The sequence below is a fragment of the Lepidochelys kempii genome, chromosome 1, assembly GCF_965140285.1.
Source record: "Lepidochelys kempii isolate rLepKem1 chromosome 1, rLepKem1.hap1, whole genome shotgun sequence".
Lineage (NCBI taxonomy): Eukaryota > Metazoa > Chordata > Testudines > Cheloniidae > Lepidochelys > Lepidochelys kempii.
Genome location: NC_136380.1, coordinates 332,710,519 through 332,735,889, shown reverse-complemented (window position 1 = coordinate 332,735,889; position 25,371 = coordinate 332,710,519). Strand labels below are relative to the sequence as shown.

Here is a 25,371-nt window from a genome sequence, read left to right as displayed (position 1 = left end):
GTGCTCTGAAACTCTCTGCTTAAACATAACTAGATAAGAGGGAGTCTTAAATTTTTAAAACATTGAGGAAAAAAATTATTTTGAAAATCTCTCCGGAAGTGAATGGAAGCCTGTCTTTCTCAACTGCTGAAACTTTCCCTGCTAAGGCAAATTAATAATGGAACAGCTTTAAAATCAATTTCTAATCAAATAAAATGGTATCTCTCTAAATGAAGGACTTGCTGTGCACAGCTGCTCTTATGTTAACCATTAATGCTGAGTAATAGTTTTGCCATGATATTGAACTCTCCAAAGAAAGTCATTACTGTAGCAGATAATAGGAGACTAGAATGTGTGAAAAATCCATACAAAATGAATCTGAAGCCTTGCAAAAAGAAAGTTTAAGGGAGAACTTTGTGGACTTTTTCATACATCTTTGTGTAGCTGACATTTCCCCTTTTACAACTGAAAATATAAAGAAGAACTTAGAGAGAGGAACATGAATGTTCCAAGTGTTTCAGCTTGTAAATTATCTGTACAATTAATGTTCTAGTCAGAATGGCTTCATCACATACAGAATGAGTCTCCATCTGATCATTATTCACTTTCTATTTTTTTAATGTCTGGAAAGAAAGGCCAAGGACTACAATGTTTGTTGCTCTTACAATGTTCATGATACAGACGCTTTAACGATTCACTTAATTGGGTCTCATATTTCTAAAGCTATCATGTTGAATGCCCGCAGTTATGCAAGCAAGCCAAGTCAATCATGTGAAAGCATTTTAGTTCTGGTAACAAAATGTTCACACCATGGCCAGTACCCATATATTATGTGAAAGGTAACACTGCCGCAGTGCATTTATCATTTAAATAGAAACTTCTGCAGTTAATATTTAAGAAAAAACAAATGCCAAGAAAGATGTCATCTTCACTGGTGACATTCAGAAATGTTAGGCTCATTGTTGAAGTACTTTACAACCTCCAAACCTATGTGTATTCTTACCCCATTCAGCGTTGTATTTAGTTCACAGATACAAATAACCTCAGCTACAGGTGCATGTGAAGGATGAAATTCACTTTGACCATATAAAGACAGAAGTATTGGGTTCCATGCCCATGATCTGGCGGGAGGTGGTGGCTAAATACATTCCCAGCCCAAGGCAAGATACAGGGCTGCAGCACAGGGCCCACAACCACAGACCCTCCCCCTCCCTCCTTGGGGTGTTAGGAAGACTGGGCCTGTGGAATCATGGATTCAGTCACCCCTGGCCTAATGGAAGCCTTCCCAAATGCAAGCCAAATTGCCAGGCCATTTGAGGCTGAAGTTGAGCCTATCAGTCCACACCCAGACAGGCATGAGGTGCTAAGGAATGTGTCGTCACACTGCTTACACTCTCTTTCATCTGCTCAGGGTTAAGTGGTAGGGAAGGCTTCGCACGAGACAGTCTTTGCCAGGGAGACTTTCACTTGGAAAAAAAAATTAAAAAGCCTTTGCCCATGTAAACTAGTTTAGCCGTGGGATTGTCCACTGTAGCATAAACATTGCTTGTGTTGCTGCAGTCTGTGATCTCTTTCCTTTGTCCAATTGTTTGGACAATGTCATTTGCTAAAAATAAAGAACCGTGGAGAAGTGTTCTCTCTGATACTCACAGACAGAGACTTTTCAGCTGTGTGTGAGTGAGAAGGTATTCTGTTGTGAATACTGTATAGTTATCTTAAATATTTCCCTCAGAGAACTGGATGGAGTCCCTTCCACCATCTCTTCTCTACAGATTCAACTCTTCACCACTGGCGGCACCATCTGCTTGGTCAGGGCAATCCCCATGTCTCTTCTCCATAACCCTGCTAATTGGCAGCAGTGCCATCTGTGTCAGGAAGAGGACTGTCCTTTAAATTACCTCCTTTCCCACTCTGTGCCCCAGTTCAGCCTGGGATGGACTCCTCACTGCTGGGTGACCATTTCACCTCATCTTGTAACATTCATTTTGAGTTTTCCTCCTCTACAGTTGGTTGTTACAACCTACTGAGACAGGAGGTCATTCGCTCAGCGGCAACAGATTATGTCCCTTTGACCACTTTTTAGTAGCCAAAAGGATTGAACGCCGCTTGCATGACATGGATATATGGGGAGCTGGGGAGAAGGGGCAATCAGTTGTGAGGGTGTGGGCTGTCTGATCTCTGCTGCGATGGACATGGAAAAACTGGGTAGGAAGAGCTTATTTTTCATGATATAACTAGGTACTAAGGTCACAACAGTTGCACTAGTGTTATGTGGGGTCTTGTGCAGAATCTACATCAGCGTACAGAGAACCTATACAGGTTCATGATGATTAATGCAAGGGCAATGGCTAATAAAATGATAGTCATCTATGATTTTAATTATGGATAAGGCCCCTGATTTTGCATGTATTACTGAAATCTAGCTGGATAATACTGCTGAGTCACTGTTGCACCAGCTGTCTCCAAGTTGGTACTCATTTTAATGTAATTAGCTTAGGAGATAGCTGTTGAATACAGTTCACCATTAGTGTAGGCAGTCTCACATTCCAAACTTGAATTCGTTTGAGTGTCTTCAGTTGATATAAGAATTCCTGTTAAAATGGGAATAGTGGCAATGCATAGGCAGCTACTAGCTCTACCTCAAATGTCCTGTCTTGCTAAGCCAGTTTTATCTAACCTGGCAGTGGGGTCGCCTAGGCATATTTTCCTTGATGATGTTAGTCCCAAAGTGAACATTTCCTTAAGAGAATGTAAAATTTCCGTTAAAGTAATAGCTGTCTGATCCATGTTCAATAAAACATCGATTGATGCCAACATTCTCACTAATTATTAACCCTTCTAAAATTTTCCATTTTGGGGAAAAGACGATTTAAAGAATAAATTAAAGATAATTTGGGCAACGATTATTAAGAAGCTTGTGGCAAAATAGACTTGGTGCCATCAAGGATCTAATAAATACATTAAAATACAGTATAGCTTAGAAAACAACAAAACAACATAAACAAATCTTGCTTGAAATCTATCCAAACCTTTATCTCCATAATGCAAAGATTAGACAAAGAAGGGATATCAAATTAATATGATATGAAGTCTAACCATATGCCAGAGAAGAACAGCATCAAACAAGAGCATAACTAAAATATACTGTATGCAACAAAGAACCCTGCAGTGCTGACATAGTTCAAGGGTAACAGTATACTACAATGAAACATAAAGGTGTGGGTCTCTGATGCACTCTACAAGTCAGGTTCTAGCGTATCTGATTAAAATGGGAATTTAAAGCAATAGATTTTAGAAATGAAACTAAATGAAATCTTGAATGTTAATAGGGCTTTTAGAAGAATTATCTAATACCTTGTCAAATAATGTACTTTTATATTCAACAGACTTGGAGCCATATAGGGTACATCTAGATTGTCAGGCTCAACAGGTAGTGATCAATGGCTCCATGTCTAGTTGGCAACCGGTGTCAAGTGGAGTGCCCCAGGGGTCGGTCCTGGGGCCGGTTTTGTTCAATATCTTCATAAATGATCTGGAGGATGGTGTGGATTGCACTCTCAGCAAATTTGCGGATGATACTAAACTAGGAGGAGTGATAGATACACTGGAGGGCAGGGATAGGATACAGAGGGACCTAGACAAATTGGAGGATTGGGCCAAAAGAAATCTGATGAGGTTCAATAAGGATAAGTGCAGGGTCCTGCACTTAGGACGGAAGAACCCAATGCACAGCTACAGACTAGGGACCGAATGGCTAGGCAGTAGTTCTGCGGAAAAGGACCTAGGGGTTACAGTGGACGAGAAGCTGGATATGAGTCAGCAGTGTGCCCTTGTTGCCAAGAAGGCCAGTGGCATTTTGGGATGTATAAGTAGGGGCATAGCGAGCAGATCGAGGGTCGTGATCGTTCCCCTCTATTCGACATTGGTGAGGCCTCATCTGGAGTACTGTGTCCAGTTTTGGGCCCCACACTACAAGAAGGATGTGGATAAATTGGAGAGAGTCCAGCAAAGGGCAACAAAAATGATTAGGGGTCTGGAACACATGAGTTATGAGGAGAGGCTGAGGGAACTGGGATTGTTTAGTCTGCAGAAGAGAAGAATGAGGGGGGATTTGAGAGCTGCTTTCAACTACCTGAGAGGTGGTTCCAGAGAGGATGGTTCTAGACTATTCTCAGTGGTAGAAGAGGACAGGACAAGGAGTAATGGTCTCAAGTTGCAGTGGGGGAGGTTTAGGTTGGATATTAGGCAAAACTTTTTCACTAGGAGGGTGGTGAAACACTGGGATGCATTACCTAGGGAGGTGGTAGAATCTCCTTCCTTAGAAGTTTTTAAGGTCAGGCTTGACAAAGCCCTGGCTGGGATGATTTAATTGGGGATTGGTCCTGCTTTGAGCAGGGGGTTGGACTAGATGACCTCCTGAGGTCCCTTCCAACCCTGATATTCTATGATTCTATGATCTACACTGCAGTAAAAAACCCACACCACTGAGTCTCTGAGCCCTGGTCAGTTGACTCAGGCTTGCCACACTTGGGCTGTGGGGCTAAAAACTACAGTGTAGACATCCGGACTCATGCTTGAACCCAAAGGTATACACACTACATTTTTTAGCCCTGCAGCCTGAGCCCCACAAGCCTCGGTCAGCTGACCCAGGCAGGCCATGGCCATTCCACAGGTCTTTCATTGCAGTGTAGACTTGGCTAGCCAAAATGCAGTTCTTCTTATTAACAATAGTGGGTGTTCTGCATGCAGATCCAAGTCAGCATGCAGCCCTTAGAGAAGAACACCCCTTCTAATGAAGTTTCTATATAATATTAATCTATAATTACTTATCTTGTCATAGACAGCATTTACAAGCTTTAAATATTGATAAAATATAGATGGAGCTCAATCAAATTCAGATCAATGCAGGTGAAATGCCATCAACAAATTTCACTGTCTATTCCTCTGGAGCATCCAGAATATTTGGTTTAAAAAGGAAATATTTGTCACTTAAATTATATGATCATTTTCATGAAATGAAACATTTAGCTATATCTGGGCGAGATCCTCGGGTAGTTTAAATCAGCATAGTGTTATGGGCTTCAGTAGAGTTATGCCAGTTTGCACCAGCTGAATCTGTAAAAACAGGGATCATACCCTATGATTGGAGAATTGCTAATATAGTACCTATTTTTAAGAAAGGGGGAAAATGTGATCCGGGAAATTACAGGACCATTGGTTTGTCTTCAACTGTATTCAAAGTCTTGGAACAAATTCTGAAAGAGAAAGTAGTTAAAGACATAGAGATAAACAGCACCTCAAAAAAAAATTCAACATGGTTTTACAAAAAGTAGATTGTGCTAGACCAACCTGATCTCTTTCTTTGAGAAGATAGCTGATTTTTTAGACAAAGGAAATGCAGTAGATCTAATACACTTGGATTTCAGTAAGACATTTGATACAGTTCCACATGGGAATTTTTTTGTTAAATTGGAGAAGATGGGGATTAATACGAGAATTGAAGGTAGATAAGCAGCTGGTTAAAGGGGAGACTACACTGGGTCATACTGAAAGGTAAACTGTCAGGGTGGAGGAAGGTTACTAGTGGAGTTCCGCAGGAATCTGTCCTGGGACCAATCTTATTTAACATTTTTATTCATGACCTTGGCACAAAAAGTGGGAGTGTGCTAATAAAATTTGCAGTTGACACAAAGTTGGGAGGCCTTGACAGTACAGAGGAAGACTGGAATATCATACTAGAAGATCTGGAGGACCTTGAAAACTGAGTAATAAAAATGGGATGACATTTAATAGTGCAGAGTGCAAGGTCATGCACTTAAAGACTAACAACAATTTTTTTGCTGTAAACTGGGGCCATATCAGTTGGAAGCGACAGAGAAGAAGAAAGACCTGGGTGTACCGATTGGTCACAGGATGACTATGAGTCACCAATGTGATGTTGCTGTGAAAAAGGCTAACGCAATCTAGGAAGCATCAAGCAAGGTATTTCCAGTCAAGATAGGGAAATGTTATTGCCATTATACAAGGCAAGACTTCTTTCAGAATATTGTGTACAATTATTGTCTTCCATGTTTAAGAAAGATTAATTCAAACTGGAACAGGTGCAGAGAAGGGCTCCTGGGATGATCAGAGGAAAGGAAAGCGTACCTTATGAGAGGAGACTCAAGGAGCTTGGCTTTTTTAACCTAACAAAACAAAGGCTGAGGGGAGATACGATTGCTCTTAATAAATACATCAGAGGGATAAATACCAGGGAGGGAGAGGAGTTATTTAAGTTTAGCATCAATGTTGACACAAGAACAAATGGATATAAACTGGCCATCAACAAGTTTAGGCTTGAAATTAGACAAAGATTTCTAACCATCAGAGGAGTGAAATTCTGGAAGAGCCTACCAAGGGGAGCAGTGGGGGCAAAAAACCTAACTAGCTTAAAAACTGAGCTTGATAAGTTTATGGTGGGGATGGTATAATGAAACTGCCTACAATGGCATGGCGTCCATCTGTGATTGCTAGTAGCAAAAATCCTTAATGGCTGCTATGGGATATGAGATGGGGAGGGCTATGTGTTACTACAGAGAAATCTTTCCCAGGTATCTGGCTGCTGGGTCTTGCCAACATGCTCAGGGTTCTGCTGATCACTATGTTTGGGGTCAGGAAGGAATTTTCCACAGGTCAGGTTGGCAGAGACCCTGGAGGCATGGGTAACTTGAAGGTTTAAACCAAAGTAAATGATGGATTATTTGTAACTTGAAGTCATGATTTGAGGACTTCAGTAACTCAGCCAAAGCTTATGAGTCTGTTACAGAACGGGGTGGGTGAGGTTCTGTGGCCTGCAATGTGCAGGAAATCAGACTAGATTATCGTTATGGTTCCTTCTGACCTTAAAGTCTATGAGTCGATGAGCTAGGATCTGATCTATTAATCTATACCCCTTCAAAAGATTGATTCCATCTTAAATAAAAGCCCAAATCTCTACATTCATAGCACAAAAGACTGAGGTTAGAAACACTCCCGTGTAGGACAATCTTTCATCTTCTATCTGAATTACCATTAATCATAATATAAGATTGAAGATAGCAATTAAGGAGTCAGAACTATTTTTTTATCTGAAATAAAACTGACCACTCAAGAAAATCCAAGCATTTTTACAATTCAATTATCACAACAAATGGCTCAGGATTATTATAATTTTAATGATGTAACCAAAATATTTTAAAAGATGCTTTGGGTTGATATTAATGGACCTCACTGAACTGTCTGCTCCCAGTCTTTCGCAAGGAGACATTGATTGGGTGGGAGGGCTTGCTGAGGGATAATTTTGTATTCTGTGGTCAAGGTCTGTAATTGTGGGCATCAGTACAGTTTGATTTTGTTTGTATTTTGAATTACACTTTGTATGTGTGCCTAGACTACCCAATTTAAATAAACCTAAATGAATAAATTAAATACAAATCTCTCAACTCCCAGAGGGAGTATTTCAAGCAAGAATCTTCAGATCAATTTTAATAAATGAATTAGTCCGTGTGGATCACAAAAATAAAACTAGATATAATCAACCCTAAGCAAACACAAATTCTTGTTCCATCCAGGGCATCAAAATTAATGAATTGCTGTTGTCCTGTGTGTTAAGTCTTTGCATATCTCAGTAAATGCTGCTAAACTTGCTCAGAAATTTGAAATCCAGTCATTCTTAAAAATGATATTCTCTCAGACCTGGAAATTTCACGTAGAGAATATGAAGTGCTTTGCAGCTCTTGTGGTGCAGAAGACTGTGCTATGTGTTTTCTCCATGAATCAAAGTGGTATATATTTTTGTTTTTATGTTTTGTGGGTTGCACCTTGTGCAAGTGTTTGTATTTGAATAGTCAAATGCCAATGCAGACAATGGTCATTAACAATATAGAATCATTATACTCCTTTATGAATTGAATGCACAGTAACTCGTATCCGGGTTCTCTATATACATTGGTATATAACTGCTTTATATTTACCTTTTGTGTAGAGATGAGCCCAACCTACAAAACTCAATTGGATATGAATTTACCTAAAGTTCAAAAAATGTTTAAAACTGAATTCTTGGATCAGATTCACCTAATCTTGTATGTGTGTTCATAGTTTTAAAGTTCTTTATAATTATTTATTCAACACCAACAATGCAATTGGTGCTGCGCAAACAACAATATGTGTTCCGTGCCCCAAAGAGGTTACATTTCAGTTCAGACAAAAATAATATATGGCCTATGTTAGAAACGATAGTGGTCATTTTAGAAAGACTTAGTGGAAGTCGATATGACTAGAGAGATGTGAAAGAAGATAGAGATTTGAAATGCTGGAAAGGGAGATTGTCACAAGCATAAAATATAATGTCATCAGGAGAGACAGAACTCCTTTGTCCATCACATGAAGATCATCATCCCCAGCTTGACTCAGAGATTGGTCCTATAATTGGTATTCAATAATAAATAGTGATAATGTTGATGGTACATTTGGTCATGGGTTGTTGGTAACTAGTTATTCTGAATTTACACTGGTGTACCCAACATCAGCATTTGTCCCAAGTATCTTTATTGCTTTGCTTAAGCATTTGAAGGCTCTCTAGATTCCAAAAGTGCAGAAAGAGTAATTATTAATATCTCTATCCTCTGGACATAGCTTGCTTTGATCTTTTTGTGTAGAGGACAATGGAGCTGATGTGTATTACAAAGATTAAGAATCTTCCTGATTTCTTCAGATTTCCCTCTTCTGGAGTTTTACAGACATAGATACTTTAGTTGCATGTCATTTTCAGGATACTTTTATGCCATATCTGTTTCCTAATTAAGGATTTCAGCCAAAGCCCATTTAAATCAGTGGAAAGACTCCTGTAAACTTCAATGAGCTTTGCATCAGGCTTGCGTTTCCATAGACCAGAATATTTTTAAAAGTTTGTTTTATAAAGTATCTGTTTGTCCTAAAAGGTTATCTCCCATCCCAAAAATACTTTGGGTGAAATCTTGGGACCATTGAAGTCAATGGCAATACTTCCCTTTGAAATGTTTTAATAAAAACAATATTTTTAGTAAAGTGTAAGAAGATAAAGAACATCCTAACATCCTACCACATGTTATTTATATAGTGCTAATAGTATGAAATATTGATATACCGCATATTAAAGGATTTTTAATGTTCTCTAAAAGTCTTTAGCATTATGTTATTTTCTTCAAATAATGTGCAATATACTGAAATGAATACAATATATCTTCTTTCATTTTTAGCCTCCCCATGGGTAGATAAAAGCCGAACTCCAAACAAGATAGATCTATATGATGTTCGCAGAAGACCATGGTAAGCTTTCTTTGGAGGACTGAAGCACATGAAATTGTCAACATAGTACATATTCTGATAAAAGACAAAATAAATAGTAAATATGGGCTAAATACTACACTAAACCCTCTTCTGATAATTTTTGAGGACTTAAAGTTCAAATTTTAAAATATTTTCACTTTGTAAACTCAGTTCAGCTTTTTTGGTAGGTGACATATATGCTATACCATATTGCTATACAGAAGGAATTTTCATGATAAAGACAAATACCCAGGTGGCATGACGATAAGACCATTAAACACTTGGATTGAAGGCAGCAAACCAAACCAAATTAGGATGATCAAAATGAACCATTTCCAGAATGATTTACAAACATGGTCCTAGAGGTTAGGCTAGTACTACAGTCACCAGAGCAGTGGACATTCTCTGAAAATGCTCTTTTTCAGTACTGACTTTTAGCATTTTTTCCATCAGAATACCATTCCATTTTTTCCTCGCTGTATTTTCTCATTTGTATTTTGCTCATTTTTATTTGTATTGGTTAAGTATACAGTCAAACCTGCCTAAGTGATCACCTCTGAAGAGAGACCATCTGTCACAAGCAACTACTTGCAGAGGCCACAGAACATTTTCCCCCTATAATTTAACTGGGAAGAAACTGCTATCTGGCTTCCCAGCTCTGAAGGCAGTGCCCCTGCCAGCAGCAATTCAAAAGTAAAGGTGGCAATGCCATTCCTTTGAAGAGAGACGGCATATTACAAGCAACCACATTTACTAATTCCCATGAGTGGTCACTCTTGCCACATTTTACTGTACTCTCATTAGAAAAACATCTTTCCCTGAGTTGGGCAGCTGTAATAATTCACCTGCTAACTTGTCATCAAGATATATTTAGCTCTCAAATCCTATTCACCCCTCTCTGTTGTCAACGTACAAGAACAGTGAATTCCTATGTACTGCCTCCAGGTCTCACTGTTGTTACTTGAACCTTGGTTTACCTAGAAGGAGAAGCAATGAGAAAAAGTGACAGTGCATGAATTTCCTACTGAAATGCAACTGGGGAGTTCCTTTGGTTCAGTTAGACTTGATTTTAGAGATCAGAGGGTCTTTGCATCAAATGTAGAGTGGTGTTTTCAAGTTTTTATCTTTCATATCTTTTCATTTGTTTATTTCAGGTACATCCAAGGAGCTGCATCTCCAAAAGACATGCTTATTTTAGTTGATGCGTAAGTGTTTAAAGACTGGATATTAATACTGGAGAGATGAAAAGCTATTTGGCACCTTTTGAACAAACTATTGCAAGCTGAAGAAGAGATGAGGTTAAAAATAAGACATTTGAATTGTTGAAAAAAACGGCCTTGATATTAGGATGTCTTTATGTCAGTGGTTCCCAAACTTGTTCCGCCGCTTGTGCAGGGAAAGCCCCTGGCGGGCCGGGCTGGTTTGTTTAACTGCCACAACCACAGGTTCAGCCTATTGTGGCTCCCAGTGGCCGCGGTTCGCTGCTCCAGGCCAATGGGAGCTGCTGGAAGCGGCGCGGGCCAAGGGACGTCCTGGCCGCCGCTTCCAGCAGCTCCCATTGGCCTGGAGCAGCGAACCGCGGCCACTGGGAGCCACAATCAGCCAAACCTGCGGACACGGCAGGTAAACAAAGTGGCCTGGCCTGGCAGGGGCTTTCCCTGCACAAGCTGGGGAACAATTTTGGGAACCACTGCTCTATGTCCATCTGATGTTGGACATAAACATCTCAATTACTGAAATAACCAATAGAAAATCTCTCAGGTGAATGCCAGAGCTTGTTGTGAAACACAGAAGAAAGTACTAGAAGCAAAGAGCTGGATTTGTCTGAGAATTAATTTGCATGGTTTGGTGACCAAAAGGATGAGAATTCATGTATGCTTAATGTATTGTATTCTAGCTCTCCACAGTTTATCTTAAACTGTTCAAAAGCCTAAAGTCCAACCCCTTCAGAGCTCTCAAAACATTAATCCCCAAACAGTAAAAATAAATACGTAAATGTGAGAATACACTGATTTTTTTAAAAAAACGACAGTTTTGAATGTAAAGCCAAAATGAAATACGGGGGAATGAACGTAGAGGGTAAAATGGCATATTTTTGGGACTTTAGCTGCATTGATTTGCTCCATTATTCAAATGGGGTTGTTCTACATTACAATAACATTAATGAAGATAATGTTATAAAATTCTATGACAAATTTACAGTGCCATTTCCCATTGTATAAATAAATCTGCCTCTGGTTTGGTATTTATATTCAGAGATTCATTCCATGCTGTGTGAAGACTAAGGGAAGAAATTCATAAAAACATTTCTCTGTACCCCTAGAATCATAGACTATCAGGGTTGGAAGAGACCTCAGGAGGTCATCTAGTCCAACACCCTACTCAAAGCATGACCAATCCCCAACTAAATCATCCCAGCCAGGGCTTTGTCAAGCCTGACCTTAAAAACTTCTAAGGAAGGAGATTCCACCTCCCTAGGTAATGCATTCCAGTGTTGCACCACCCTCCTAGTGAAAAAGTTTTGCCTAATATCCAACCTAAGCCTCCTCCACTGCAACTTGAGACCATTACTCCTCGTTCTGTCATCTGCTACCACTGAGAACAGTCTAGATCCATCCTCTTTGGAACCCCCTTTCAGGTAGTTGGAGGCTGCTCTCAAATCCCCCCTCATTCTTCTCTTCTCCAGACTAAACAAGCCCAGTTCCCTCAGCCTCTCCTCCTAAGTCATTTATTCCAGTCCTCTAATCATTTTTGTTGCCCTCCGCTGGACGCTTTCCAATTTTTCCACATCTTTCTTGTAGTGTGGGGCCCAAAACTGGACACAGTACTCCAGATGAGGCCTCACCAATGTCAAATAGAGGGGAACGATCATGTCCCTCAATCTGCTGGTAATGCCCCTACTTATACATCCCAAAATGCCATTGGTCTTCTTCACAACAAGGGCACACTGTTGACTCATATGCAGCTTTTTGTCCACTGTAACCCCTAGGTCCTTTTCTGCAGAACTGCTGCCTAGCCATTCGGTCCCTAGTCTGTAGCGGTGCATGGGATTCTTCCGTCCGAAGTGCAGGACTCTGCACTTGTCTGTGTTGAACCTCATCCGATTTCTTTTGGCCCAATCCTCTAATTTGTCTAGGTCCCTCTGTATCCTATCCCTACCCTCCAGCATCTGCAAACTTGCTGAGGTGCAATCCACACCATCCTCCAGATCATTTATGAAGATATTGAACAAAATCGGCCCCAGGACCGACCCTTGGGGCACTCCACTTGATACCAGCTGCCAACTAGACATGGAGCCATTGATCACTACCCATTGAGCCCGACAATCTAGCCAGCTTTCTATCCATCTTATAGTCCATTCATCCAGCCCATATTTCTTTAACTTGCTGGCAAGAATACTGTTGGAAACCGTGTCAAAAGCTTTGCTAAAATCAAGGAACAATACGTCCACTGCTTTCCCCTCATCCACAGAGCCAGTTATCTCGTCATAGAAGGCAATTAGATTAGTCAGGCATGACTTGCCCTTGGTGAATCCATGCTGACTGTTCCTGATCACTTTCCTCTTCTCTAAGTGCTTCAGAATTGATTTCCTTGAGGACCTGCTCCATGATTTTTCCAGGGACTGAGATGAGGCTGACTGGCCTATAGTTCCCAGGATTTTCCTTCTTCCCTTTTTTAAAGATGGGCAATACATTAGCCTTTTTCCAGTCGTCTGGGACCTCCCCTGATTGCCATGAGTTTTCAAAGATAATGGCCAATGCCTCTGCAATCACATCAGCCAACTCCTTTAGCACTCTCGGATGTAGCGCATCCGGCCCCATGGACTTGTGCTCGTCCAGCTTTTCTAAATGGTCCCAAACCACTTCATTCTCCACAGAGGGCTTGTCACCTCCTCCCCATGCTGTGCTGCCCAGTGCAGCAGTCTGGGAGCTGACCTTGTTCGTGAAGACAGAGGCAAAAAAGCATTGAGTGCATTAGCTTTTTCCACATCCTCTATCACTAGGTTGCCTCCCTCATTCAGTAAGGGGCCCACATTTTCCTTGACTTTCTTCTTGTTGCTAATATACCTGAAGAAACCCTTCTTGTTACTCTTAACATCTCTTGCTAGCTGCAACTCCAGGTGTGATTTGGCCTTCCTGATTTCACTCCTGCATGCCCGAGCAATATTTTTATACTCTTCCCTGGTCATTTGTCCAGGCTTCCACTTCTTGTAAGCTTCTTTTTTGTGTTTAAGATCAGCAAGGATTTCACTGTTAAGCCAAGTTGGTCGCCTGCCATATTTACTATTCTTTCTACAGATCAGGATGGTTTGTGCCTGTAACCTCAATAAGGATTCTTTAAAATACAGCCAGCTCTCCTGGACTCCTTTCCCCCTCATGTTGTTCTCCCAGGGGATCCTTCCCATCAGTTCCCTGAGGTTGTCGAAGTCTGCTTTTCTGAAGTCCAGTGTCCATATTCTGCTGCTCTCCTTTCTTCCCCTTGTCAAGATTTCCTTTGTTAAGCCAATGTCAAGAGTCTGGGGGAATCATCAGGCTTGAAGTGTCTCCAGATTGCTTTATACTGAAAAAAAATCTATTCATTGGTTCTTTGCCTCACTGGGAGAGATTGCATTTGATGTTTTTAAATGCAGTCAAATACTGCTGTATTGCAGAGGTGTGTTTTATCAGCATTTGCAATTCCACCCCTTCCTCCCTCCCAAAGTTTGAGCTTTGCCCTGAAACAAACATGCCGCAATTTAGATCCCTGAAAATATAACGCCTTGACTGAATAGAAGAGAGTAGAAGAATTTTTAGGGAACACACAATTTGTATGTGATAAATTCTCATGGCAATCATGAATTGAAAATGAGGAAAAGATGTGTCACTGTGGGTCATGGGTCAGGTGACAAAACTATTCTTCTGAACCACAAAGTTATGGCTTGGAGACTAACTCTGGAACTTTTTATTTTCTGTAACAAGTATTGCCATTGCAGAGCAACTCTTAAAGGTGAGACTTGGGGCTGAGTAAGCACTTCTGGAGCAATCTTGAGTATGAAAATATGGGAGCCAGTTTATAAAATCTAGTTCCACTGTATGTTTTCAACTGAACTCCTTCAATCCATTTTTTAACTTTTCTCTGTTATGCAGGAGTGGGAGCGTTAGTGGACTGACACTGAAGTTGATCCGAACCTCCGTCATTGAGATGCTAGAAACCTTGTCAGATGATGATTTTGTGAATGTAGTTTCAGTGAGTATCAATTCTTTCAGTAACTGGTAGTGGCATCAGTGATACAAGGAGGCTCTTTTCTGGGACAGAGTTGAGTACTTGGTTGTGTCTTAAACTGGACACACAGTGCTTCCAAGCTGAAATATGTGATGCAAACATTTTATTAAATATAATGAAAGGCACTGAAACTTTGAGACATGTGGATTTGAAATTAGAAGTGATTGGCTGATCCACGACTCTTCAAGGCAAAGTTTGCTTTTTACCATGATGCAAGAAAGCTTAATTTTAAGAAAATTTTGGTTTATTAGAGCAAAATTCTCTTTTTTAATCCACATTGTTGCTCTCTATTGAACATTATTCATTTGTTCTGCATGTGCAATTTCTACTGAGATCATCATATGCTTCCCAGCCTCAGTAGTGGAAAATATGAGAGCTGCTTATTTGAGATAGAATAATAAGATGAGGGTAAGGAGTTGATTCTCCACTGACTTTCAACTTGTTTACTCATTTATACCTGTGTATAACAGACTAAATCCTCAGCTGGTGTAATTTAGTGCAGTTCATGGTACATCATGACAAATGGTTAAGAGTGTATTGTTTAATATAGAAATTAATGGTGTGGGTGAACGGTCAGAGCTTAAATGGCTGAAAGAATCATAATATGGATCAATGACTATCAAGCCTCAAATGCCTGGTGGAGGACCCTCTTTGGACAATGGCAAGAACCACATAGCCGAGTTAGCAGGCTCTGCAGGGCAGACACAGACATGGCCATCGAGCCTCGGCTCTCTGTTGAATAAAGGTTGTGACATTCCAGAGTGTGCATCCTGCTACTATGCGCCACAGGTTAAACATTAAACTATTTTGCGTGGACAGTCTACTGGTATCAGTAGTTTTCACCACCCCAGTATCTCACCATCATCATTCACCAAACTTCACCAAAAGACTCATGGAACGAGTTTCCTACACAGTGCTGACAGGACTGAAAAGCTGGAAGCCGATATGCAACGATCTCCATATGAATGGCCTAGGTGGGGTGGTTGCATGAAATCCCAGACTGGGGGAGTCAGGAGTAACGGAGGAGCTGAGGGAGAGGGAAGTAATTTCTGGGAATGAACCTGGGAGTGAACCTTGGGGGTTGGTGGGAGAAGTATAGAACAAGGTTTTTCTGGGAGGTGGGAGGGATTGTTGAGGAGTTGGGGAGTCTCCCCCATGCAGATTCTGGCTGACCCTTAGTCTCTCATTCAGGCACATGTGCCTCTGTCCCCATGTGATTCTGCATCCCCATTCAGCCACCCCTCCACTGTCCCCATGTAGCCCTGCATCCCTTGTTCCCTATTCCCACGTGGCCCTGCACCCCCATTCCACCCCACCCTAGTCTGTCCCCTCCCACTAGCCCTTCTGAATCCTAGTCTGTAACCCCCCATTAGCTCCATGTCCCCTGCTTTGACTGTTCCCTCTTCCCCATATCCCATGCATCCTAACCTGGCTCCACGGGCAGGGCACTGTGAGTACCACAGCTGGCTGCTGACTTCTATTACCAGTTAACTGGCTGCTCTCTGTTCTGGCACCACTGGGTGGGAGAAAGGTGTAACTGCAGCTCTTCTCTGGCAGAATGTATTTTCCAGAGAGAAAAAATCTGAAGGGGACATGAATTCTGCACGTGCACAGTGGCGCAGAATTCCCCCAGGAATACTTAAGGGAAAATATTCTTCTGATTAAATAACTGGACATGCCGTTGACATATGGCTGACACTAGGATTAGCTCCTGCAGCACCAAGGAAAGCTGATTGCCTATCTCCCATAGCTTGGCAAGGACTCCAGAATTTCTTCAACCACTTTTACACCTTGGTAGTCTTAGCAGCCAGAAAGATGATGCACGGCTTCTGTCAAGGTTCCTCCCTCACTCTGAACTCTAGGGTACAGATGTGGGGACCTGCATGAAAAACCTCCTAAGCTTATCTTTACCAGCTTAGGTCAAAACTTCCCCAAGGTACAAAATATTCCACCCTTTGTCCTTGGATTGGCCGCTACCACCACCAAACAAATACTGGTTACTGAGGAAGAGCTGTTTGGAAACGTCTTTCCCCCCAAAATACTTCCCAAAACCTTGCACCCCACTTCCTGGACAAGGTTTGGTAAAAAGCTTCACCAGTTTGCCTAGGTGACTACAGACCCAGACCCTTGGATCTTAAGAACAATGAACAATCCTCCCAACACTTGCACCCCCACTTTCCTGGGAAATGTTAGATAAAAAGCCTCACCAATTTGCATAGGTGACTACAGACCCAAACCCTTGGATCTGAGAACAATGAAAAAACATTCAGTTTTCTTACAAGAAGACTTTTAATAGAAATAGAAGTAAATAGAAGGAAAGAAATCACCTCTGTAAAATCAGGATGGTAGATACCTTACAGGGTAATTAGATTCAAAACATAGAGAACCCCTCTAGGCAAAACCTTAAGTTACAAAAAAGATACACAGACAGAAATAGTTATTCTATTCAGCACAATTCTTTTCGCAGCCATTTAAAGAAATCATAATCTAACACATACCTAGCTAGATTACTTACTAAAAGTTCTAAGACTCCATTCCTGGTCTATCCCCAGCAGAAGCCGCATATAGACAGATGGAGACCCTTTGTTTCTCTCCCTCCTCCCAGCTTTTGAAAGTATCTTGTCTCCTCATTGGTCATTTTGGTCAGGTGCCAGCGAGGTTACCTTTAGCTTCTTAACCCTTTGCAGGTGAGAGGAGCTTTCCCCTGGCCAGGAGGGATTTCAAAGGGGTTTACCCTTCCCTTTATATTTATGACAGCTTCTAACCAGGTTGTTCCTTCCTGTCTGGTAAAGTGCCAAAGAAGAATAACTTTTTAAGGAAGGAAGGTTTGTTCTTCTGGAATTGCAGATCTATATGGACAGCTACCAGGCCAGGATAGCTCTTTCAGCTTTGGTATCAGATGCTTCCACTGCTTAGATCATTTGCCAGTGGAGCATAAGTAGAGGCTGTCTTAGGGGGATGTAGAGTCAAGCAAGAATCCTATTCTCTGACACTTCTGTTGATGTTACGACAGACATCATCTGTCGTCTTTACTTTTGGATTAAGTTCTCCACGCTCTCACTTAATTGAGGCAAAGAGCTGAGTTATACATCTTCTCATTAGAGAGTGTGTGTGTGTGGGGGGGGGTTCTTTAGTATAGTGAAGAGGACCCTTGAGCAAATAAGACATAAAGTAAACCAGGTCCATTGCAAGGTCAGTGGAGGGAGGATTCATACAGCCTGAGCAAAGGAAGCATTACGTCGTCTTCGTTTGGTTATCAGACACAACACCTTTCACTTGATGGTTTCTGTTTTTATATCCAGAAACCCCACTCTTGACAACAGAAGACTAGGTAAAGAGAAACATGCCAGACAGAGGCAGCTGCAATGTCAGCTGCCCATACATCTGTTTCACTTGCTAGTCTTGAGTGTTAAAGTATTACTTGAAAGCCTAGAACCAGCTTGCATGTGGCTTTCCTGACTCTCCCTTCCTCCTTTTGCAGACCATCTGCTCTGTTTCATTGCAGAAGGGAGTGGAATTGCTGTGAATTATTGATTGCTATAGATTGTTCAGTTCAGTTACTTGATCAAATTCCACCTCATGCTATATCTGAATTCTCCTTCCTAATTCCTTGGCAAGTATCCCTCTCATCAGATGAATCTCAGTGCAAAGGTGGATTTTGTCCTAAGAATGGGGCTACAGAAGTTCTATGGCCTGTGTAGGACAGGAGGTCAGACCAGATGATCACCGTGGACCCTTCTGGCCTTAGAATCTATGAAATTGCTCAGTGCTACAGAAGGGAGAGGCTTCTATTCAAGGTATTTCTTCATGCTGAAAACCAAAGATGGCTTTTGCTCCATTATGAATCTTCAGAAATTGACCTATTACACCAGGAAGTTAATGTTCAACATGCTGACCCTGGATTCCATCATTCCTGCTCTTGCCTCTTAATACTTGTTCTGGACTTCTGGCTTGAAAGTTGCTTATTTTCACATTGCAATCAAACTGGCACACAAGAGGGCCTTTATTTCTATGTAGGCAACAGTTGCTACCCATACAAAGTCTCACTCTTCAGCCTGTGTACAGCACCAGGATCATTTGCCATGTGATTGGTAGTAATTCCTGTTTTCTTCAGGTTTCCTTGCATCCATGTGTATCTGTAACTGGAGGCCTGGCATGAACCTAGTTTTCTGGAAGGATAATAAAGCTCAGGCTTGCAGAGGAGGTATATCTCCAAAATGTATGCCTGGGCAGAGGCAGTAAACTCAAAAAATTACAGTTACTGTGATTTCTTTAACTTTTCTTCCTAAATCTGTAGATTCAAGAAATATTGTAATTTAAAACAGTCTCTTGGACTAGCATTGCTTTTCAAGCTCTTGCCTGGGATTGAATATGCCAAGTTCTGAACATCAAACCTGTGTGATGGGAAAATAGATTATTTTGGTGTAGTTTGTTTTTAAAAAGTGGGGAACCGTAGAATACCATGGCTTAGCCTGGAGCATTTTTTATTTTTATTTTTTTATGACTGAACTATACAACTCTGAATATAGGAATTTATAATGGAAGCACTGACAGACCCTTAAAGCCAAGAGACTGCATGTGTGGTGAGTAACTATGTAATGATTTTGGAGATAATTTTCAACTTCTATTGATAAATTATAACCAGGCTGCAGGGAAAAAGTCCTGAAATAACACTTTCAAAATATCTTTGAACACGATTTACTGCTTCATTTTTTATCTCTCAGTCTACTTAGCCCTCTCTTCTAGTAGTATGGAAGGAAGTTTTATGGAAGTCACATTTTCTGCCTTAAAGTTCTTAATAGTGAATTAGAAGGTTTTCTTTGGTTTGAACTGCAGTGGAAAATACCTCATGCTCATTTGTTTATTAAAGCAGAAAAACCTTTTCACTAATGTAAATGGTGATGGCTGCCAAAATGAATTGAAATCTCATTGTTTGGTCCTTTTGGATCTTCTCCGGTTTAAGAGAAAAGGGCCAGATCCTCAGCTGGTGTAAATTAGCATGGTTTATTGCGTTCCATGGAGCTATGCCAGTTTTTGGCAGCTGAGGATCTAGTCCCAAGTTCATTTTTTCCTGCTGCTTTAGACAAGAACTTTATAGTCTTACCAACCTAAGTGTTCAAAATTACTAAGTTATTGTACCTTTAGGTTATCCTCGGTTGGTTATGTGTGGCAGACTTCAAAGCTTGAGTTTCCTTAATTATTCAGCTTGTGTTAGGCTGAGTGGTTTTAGGTGGAAATGAATGGACAAATTGAGATGGTTGCATTATCTCATGCGTTTACAATCTATCATGTCATTACCAGGGGAAAGGACCTAGAAGGGATATAAGTACCTGCCATTTAGTGGGTCGGCTGTGGTGGTGACCCCCACAATCAGGCTCTTCCCAATCTCTGCTTAAGGCCTCTCCAGACTTTCCCCCTCAGCCCCTCTGGCCTGTTTCCCAGGCTTCCTGCCTGACCACAACGGAGAACCTACTTCAGGTCCTGCCTTGATCCAGGATCTCTGTAGCCTATGCTCCAACCATGCACAACTAATAATGAATAGCAAATACACATGGGAAACTCATGAGGAGTTCATAGATGGAAATGTTGTTAGCGTGAAGTATTAGTTGAATAATTTGGAATGAAGAACATTGTTCACTATGAATACCATTCCCAGCCCTAGGCATGACCAACTTTAACTATATCCAGCATGACCAAAGTGCCTGCTGAAATATGTGTACATGAACATACATGCACAGTCATGTACATAGGGGAACTTATGCTCTTTTTTTTTTCTTGACCTTTTTTTTTAATGTGGAGCAACTGTTGTGTTTTTTTTTTTTCTGTTGCTCATATATCCTTTTGAATACTTGGGAAATCCTCCTCGCTTTACTCAAGTGAGCTAGGCAAGCAAGATCCGGTACTGTATGAAAATAAGGATTCATCACATCAAAGGAGTTAAATACCATTTGAATGCTTTCGCAGTAACCTCAGCAGATGAATTATAACCCCTGCAGAATATCAATATATTTTCTAATCCAGTGAACATTTGTGATGCTTTTGTGGTGTGTGCTAGTGTTTAGAGACTTCATTGTGGAAGTCAAGGATAGTTTTGTTTTAGGGCATTTATACTCATGGGAAGTCAAGGCCCACAGATCTGTGCATAACAGAATATGACATCTTTTAAATATTTTTCTACACTGCAGTTTGGAAAGTGGTGGTGGTGTTGTGTATGTATACCATTTAAATATAGGCTATATCTTTTGAGTATCACAATTCAGTTTTTATAACCTATATTTTTAAGTGTCTAAAACCCTATTTTGGATTGCAGTTGTAAAACAAGATTGAATTTCAACTATGACATTTTGCTTTCTGTGACAAGAAAATGGGATGTGTATGCCACAGATAGGAAAGCAAGTTTGAAATGATTTTACTGCCACAAGGTTTTCTTCAGGCAAGGGAAGTAAAAATAGAACAACTTTGGTTCAGTCATATTTTGTTTTTAATGATGTTTTTATTTTTTTATTTTATTATTTCTTTAATTTTTCCACAGCCCAGCCAAAATCTCAAAGCCAAGTCAAACACTGACAGCATGGCACTAAATATATATAAATGATGACAATGAGAATAAAATAGTCCACTTTAAGGATTTTTTTATATAACTTTAAATTTAGGTGGCATTCACCCAACACAAAATTGACATTAATTGCTGTGGTGATTATTGATTTTAATAGTTCGTTTACTTTTTGTTTCACTTAAACTGGTTACCACTATCTAATAGCTTACCAGAGTGAAACACAAAAAATAAACAAACTACAAAAATGGAGATAAATAAAACTAGATTGTTTGTTTTAAATTACATATATAACTTCAGCACACAGCAGACTCTTAGCAGGATGTGCTGCCTCAGCTTCACTTTTAATTGAATATGGGATTCTTCCATTTTAAACATTTTTTTGTTCGCTTGCTTTTCTTCTCCTTTTTACAGAAAAATCTGATGGTTTATGCAGTTAAAGAGTAGTGGGGTCAGTGATTGTTTTTCTAAGCCCAATGTAATCTAATTCTTCCCATCTATACTTCATAAAATGATCTGAGGATCATTTGGATGAATGGTGTTACGTTCATGAAAGGTCATGTTCATAATAATAGGAGTAATCATGTTAACGATTCCAAATTGATTCCCCCTGAAACAAAACAAAGCTCTTTATTCACGTGAAAAAACTGTAACTTTATTCAGCGGGCCCATATTATTGGTTAACAACATTTATAGCTAATGAATAAAAATCTGGGTGGTAACTGGTACGAGTATTAGTTGGCTGGCTTATATTAACCTTAGCAAGAATTGTAGGTTCTTCTTCATGTGCTGGTCCCTATCTGTATTTTACTGTAGATACACATATGCTCCATGTTTCTGAGACTGGCAATTTCTAGCAAGTGGTGTCCCATGGTCTGTGCCTGCACAGTTGCTCTCCTTATACTCCATACTGAAGTTATAAGCAGCAATGGGAACCAAAGGGTCTTCACTTCTTTCTTATTGCCTCATGGCATAAGTTGAAATCCTCCAGTTCCTGGAATTGATCTTCTTTGACATTCTTTTCTCTTGATATTTGAAAGCTTATATTGGTAGTTATTGTTAGCGGTTTTCATAGTTTCCCTATCATGGGGTCCACTCACAGCAGCTGGCACCTCCACCTAGCCACTCTGGTGAATCAGCTCTTTCCAGGCCTGAGGCCCCTTTTTGCTGCTCGCTGTGTGCCCTACTGCCGCGCGCTCTCTCTCTCTCTCTCTCAGCGTGTTCCCTTTTCATGACTCAGCCCTTTGGCTAGGTCATTATGCGTTCTTCCCCATTCTGGGGTATCAGTCTTTCCTCACCAGCACTCTTAGGCAGCCTTCCTGTTCACTGCCCCATGGAGCCACTTCACCCAGTGGCTGGTAGAGGAATCTGCCTTCTGCACAGGGTTCCATCAGGGCCTTCTAATGAGCAGCCAAATTCTGCACCATCTTGAATCTTGCTGACTTTCCCCTGAGCCTTTCCTTACCTTCTGGCTCTCCCTCCTTCTCTGGGCTCACCAGCTGCAAACTCCCTCCTCCCAGGGAGTAACTGTAGGCTACTTGCCTCTATAACGCCAAAAACATCTCCCTTCTCCCAGAGTGTGACTACTTCCCAGACTACTTCCCTGCAGCAGCCGAGCTGCTCTCAGCTTCCGGGCTTTATACAGGCCCCTCTTGTTCCCATCCAGATAAGCCTCATCCAATTAACCCCTACTCCCTGGATCCTCCTCCAGGTGCATCCTGGGCAGTTAATTGGCCCAGATGGCCACCTTAACCCCTTCAGGCCTTGTGTGGGGTAGAAACCCTATCACAATCCCCACCCCAGGGAATCCTCCAATCCCCAGGCACAGGATTTAGATTATGCCCAGGTGCCCAGGCTTTAAAAATTGTCTTCCAACCCTTTTCAGTCAGCGATGGCCACCAGTGCTGCCTTTACTGCCTCAGAGAAGCTCATATCTCTGTTAAGGACAGTATTTGCCTCTTCTTTCCCAACCAAATGTGGCAGGCGCAAGAGCTCTGGCTTCAGAAGCATCTAATGGAACATGCCACAAGCCCTCAGTCAGATCCAGACCCTGTACATTGGCCTGAGACATCAAGTGTGCTCATCATAGCTTGATGTCTGACTCAGGAGTGGGAACGACTAGCGTGAAGGACCCTTCATAGTGGCCTTCTCACAAGAATAAGAGTGACTCTCATAAACGTAAAAATAGATCTCCTCCTGGACCTTGTAAGAGAAGGGATCCTTCTCCATCCAAGTTGAGCAAGTCTTTCTGCCCAGGACACAAGGACGTAGGTCCTCTTAAGCCTCAAAGCCATGATCAAAAAGGGCACAGGAGCAAGGCTACTTCAGCACCACTCCCCCCCATCATCATCAACACAAACCTTGGTACTGACTAAAGCAAAGTACTGAGAGCTGCAGGCCCACAAACCATCAGTACTGATGTTAACCATGCAGTTGGAGTCTTCATCACTAGTACCACCACCGCCTCAGGAGGAACCACTGACTACTGAGAGTTCCTTCACGCTGTCTCCAGTGGTGCAGGGCAACAAGACTCAGCCTTTCTAAGGCTCCAATGTACGACACCACACCAGAGGATAGTTGCTTCTCCTGGACTAACGTTCCCCACTTCCACCCCCGAGTGGCCAACCCTCACCAGGGAGATTCTAACACCAGCTCATCTCCCATTCCATCTGCTAACTGTTGTTTTCTGATACTGGTACCAATGGCACTACCAATAGAACTGGATCAGATCTTCTGGAGAGTTGGGGCATTTTGGTGGAACCATCTTTTCCTCACCTAGAGAGTTCTGTCTAGACAGAGACTTGAGAACGTACTACTTCCAGCCTTGTCCATCCAAAGGGGTACCACCCCGCATTTGGCATCAAAGGTACCCAATGCCTTGGGGACCACCACTAATCTCTGGTCTCAGGTGCATGGACTACATGCGTAACCATGGTGAAATACAGGTAGGGACTGTAGATCTTGAAGAATTACAGTTACGAAGTGTGACTTCCCTTAATTGGCAGTTACACTTTTTTCCTTCTATATCTTTTGGCCAAGAAAGTAACAATATTTTACAGCTTGATAAATTTAATAATCACAGCAGTGATTATTTAGCAATGAGATGTTAAATTATCCAGATCTCTGTTCTGCAGCTAAACTATGCCAAGATGTTGCCCCACAAAACCCTCATGTAGCTCTTCATGCCCACACCTGAGAGACTGGGATTTAGGGTCATGTCAGTCAGCTCTAGGAAGTGGCACAGTGTGATTTAATCAGTCGTTCTAGGTTTATGTAGAAATTCTGGAGAACAACAAGCTTAAAACTGCATGTGCTAAACACTTTAGTTCTACGTATTTAATGTAGTCCTTGCATTTATTTCCAGGGAGAAAGGGCTGCCTGAACTATTTAAGTCATGTAAAGACTGTCAAGGGTTAATATGTCATAATTTCCTCTGGGATTTGCATTTCTGCTATCTGAAGAGCTGTGCTTTGTTGCAGAAAGGAAACCTGCTGTTAGAAAGAGCTTAAATGTATGAGTAATACAGCTGTTTTCCCACTAATCCGGTTATATGCTTTGATAGCAGTAAGTGGCAGATGATAGGGGTAGCAATTCAATCCCAGCACGCTGTGATTTAGAGACTTGGTTGCAAATGTTGACACAGAGAGTGTAATTTGTTTATGATTGTGGGTAGGCTGTGGTTTCTGGAGAAATGTATTTCAACTTCAAGCCTGCAGAGGGTAAAAATATGCACCAAGGAAAACACTAACTTGTAACAACAGACATGTTAAAGGTCAGAAGCTGTAGGGCTGCTTAGAATCACTTACCCTTTATAAAAATACAACCAAATATTTACTGTTTAGGTACTGGAAATGAAATATTATGAGCATGCTAGGGATAATAGAATCATGCTTTGAAAGCTCATCTCTAGCTATTATGCTGTGGTTTGGAAATGTGTGAGAGGGAGGTTGGGGACAGAATTGTTTTAAAACAATACACCTCCCAGCCCTCTCATACAGTCAATCAAATTGTAGGCTGAAATCTTCAAAGGAGATAGACATCTACCTCCCATTGAATTTTAATAAGTGTTTGACTCCTAATTCTCTGAGGCGTCTTGGAAAATCTTAGCATAGTTACTTAGGCAGTAGTGGTCCCATGGAGCTGCTAGAGAATCACCCAAGTTTCCATGATGTTGTAACATTCTAAATAACAAGGCTGTTTGAGAGGAGGTGGAGCGTTACTGAAGATATTGAGGTGGATCACTGAGGTCAAGA

General features: G+C 41.2%; 1 protein-coding gene across 3 annotated transcripts in view; it reads left to right on the top strand.

Annotated features, from left to right (window-relative positions):
• CACNA2D1 (calcium voltage-gated channel auxiliary subunit alpha2delta 1) overlaps positions 1-25,371 on the top strand; it is a 683,749-nt gene that overhangs the window by 497,796 nt on the left and 160,582 nt on the right. For all 3 annotated transcript variants that reach the window (XM_073328631.2, XM_073328632.2, XM_073328633.2), the window contains exons 8-10: positions 9,234-9,303; positions 10,458-10,508; positions 14,430-14,529. In XM_073328631.2, the coding sequence (XP_073184732.1) occupies positions 9,234-9,303; positions 10,458-10,508; positions 14,430-14,529 (221 nt within the window). The remainder of the gene's footprint in view (positions 1-9,233; positions 9,304-10,457; positions 10,509-14,429; positions 14,530-25,371) is intronic.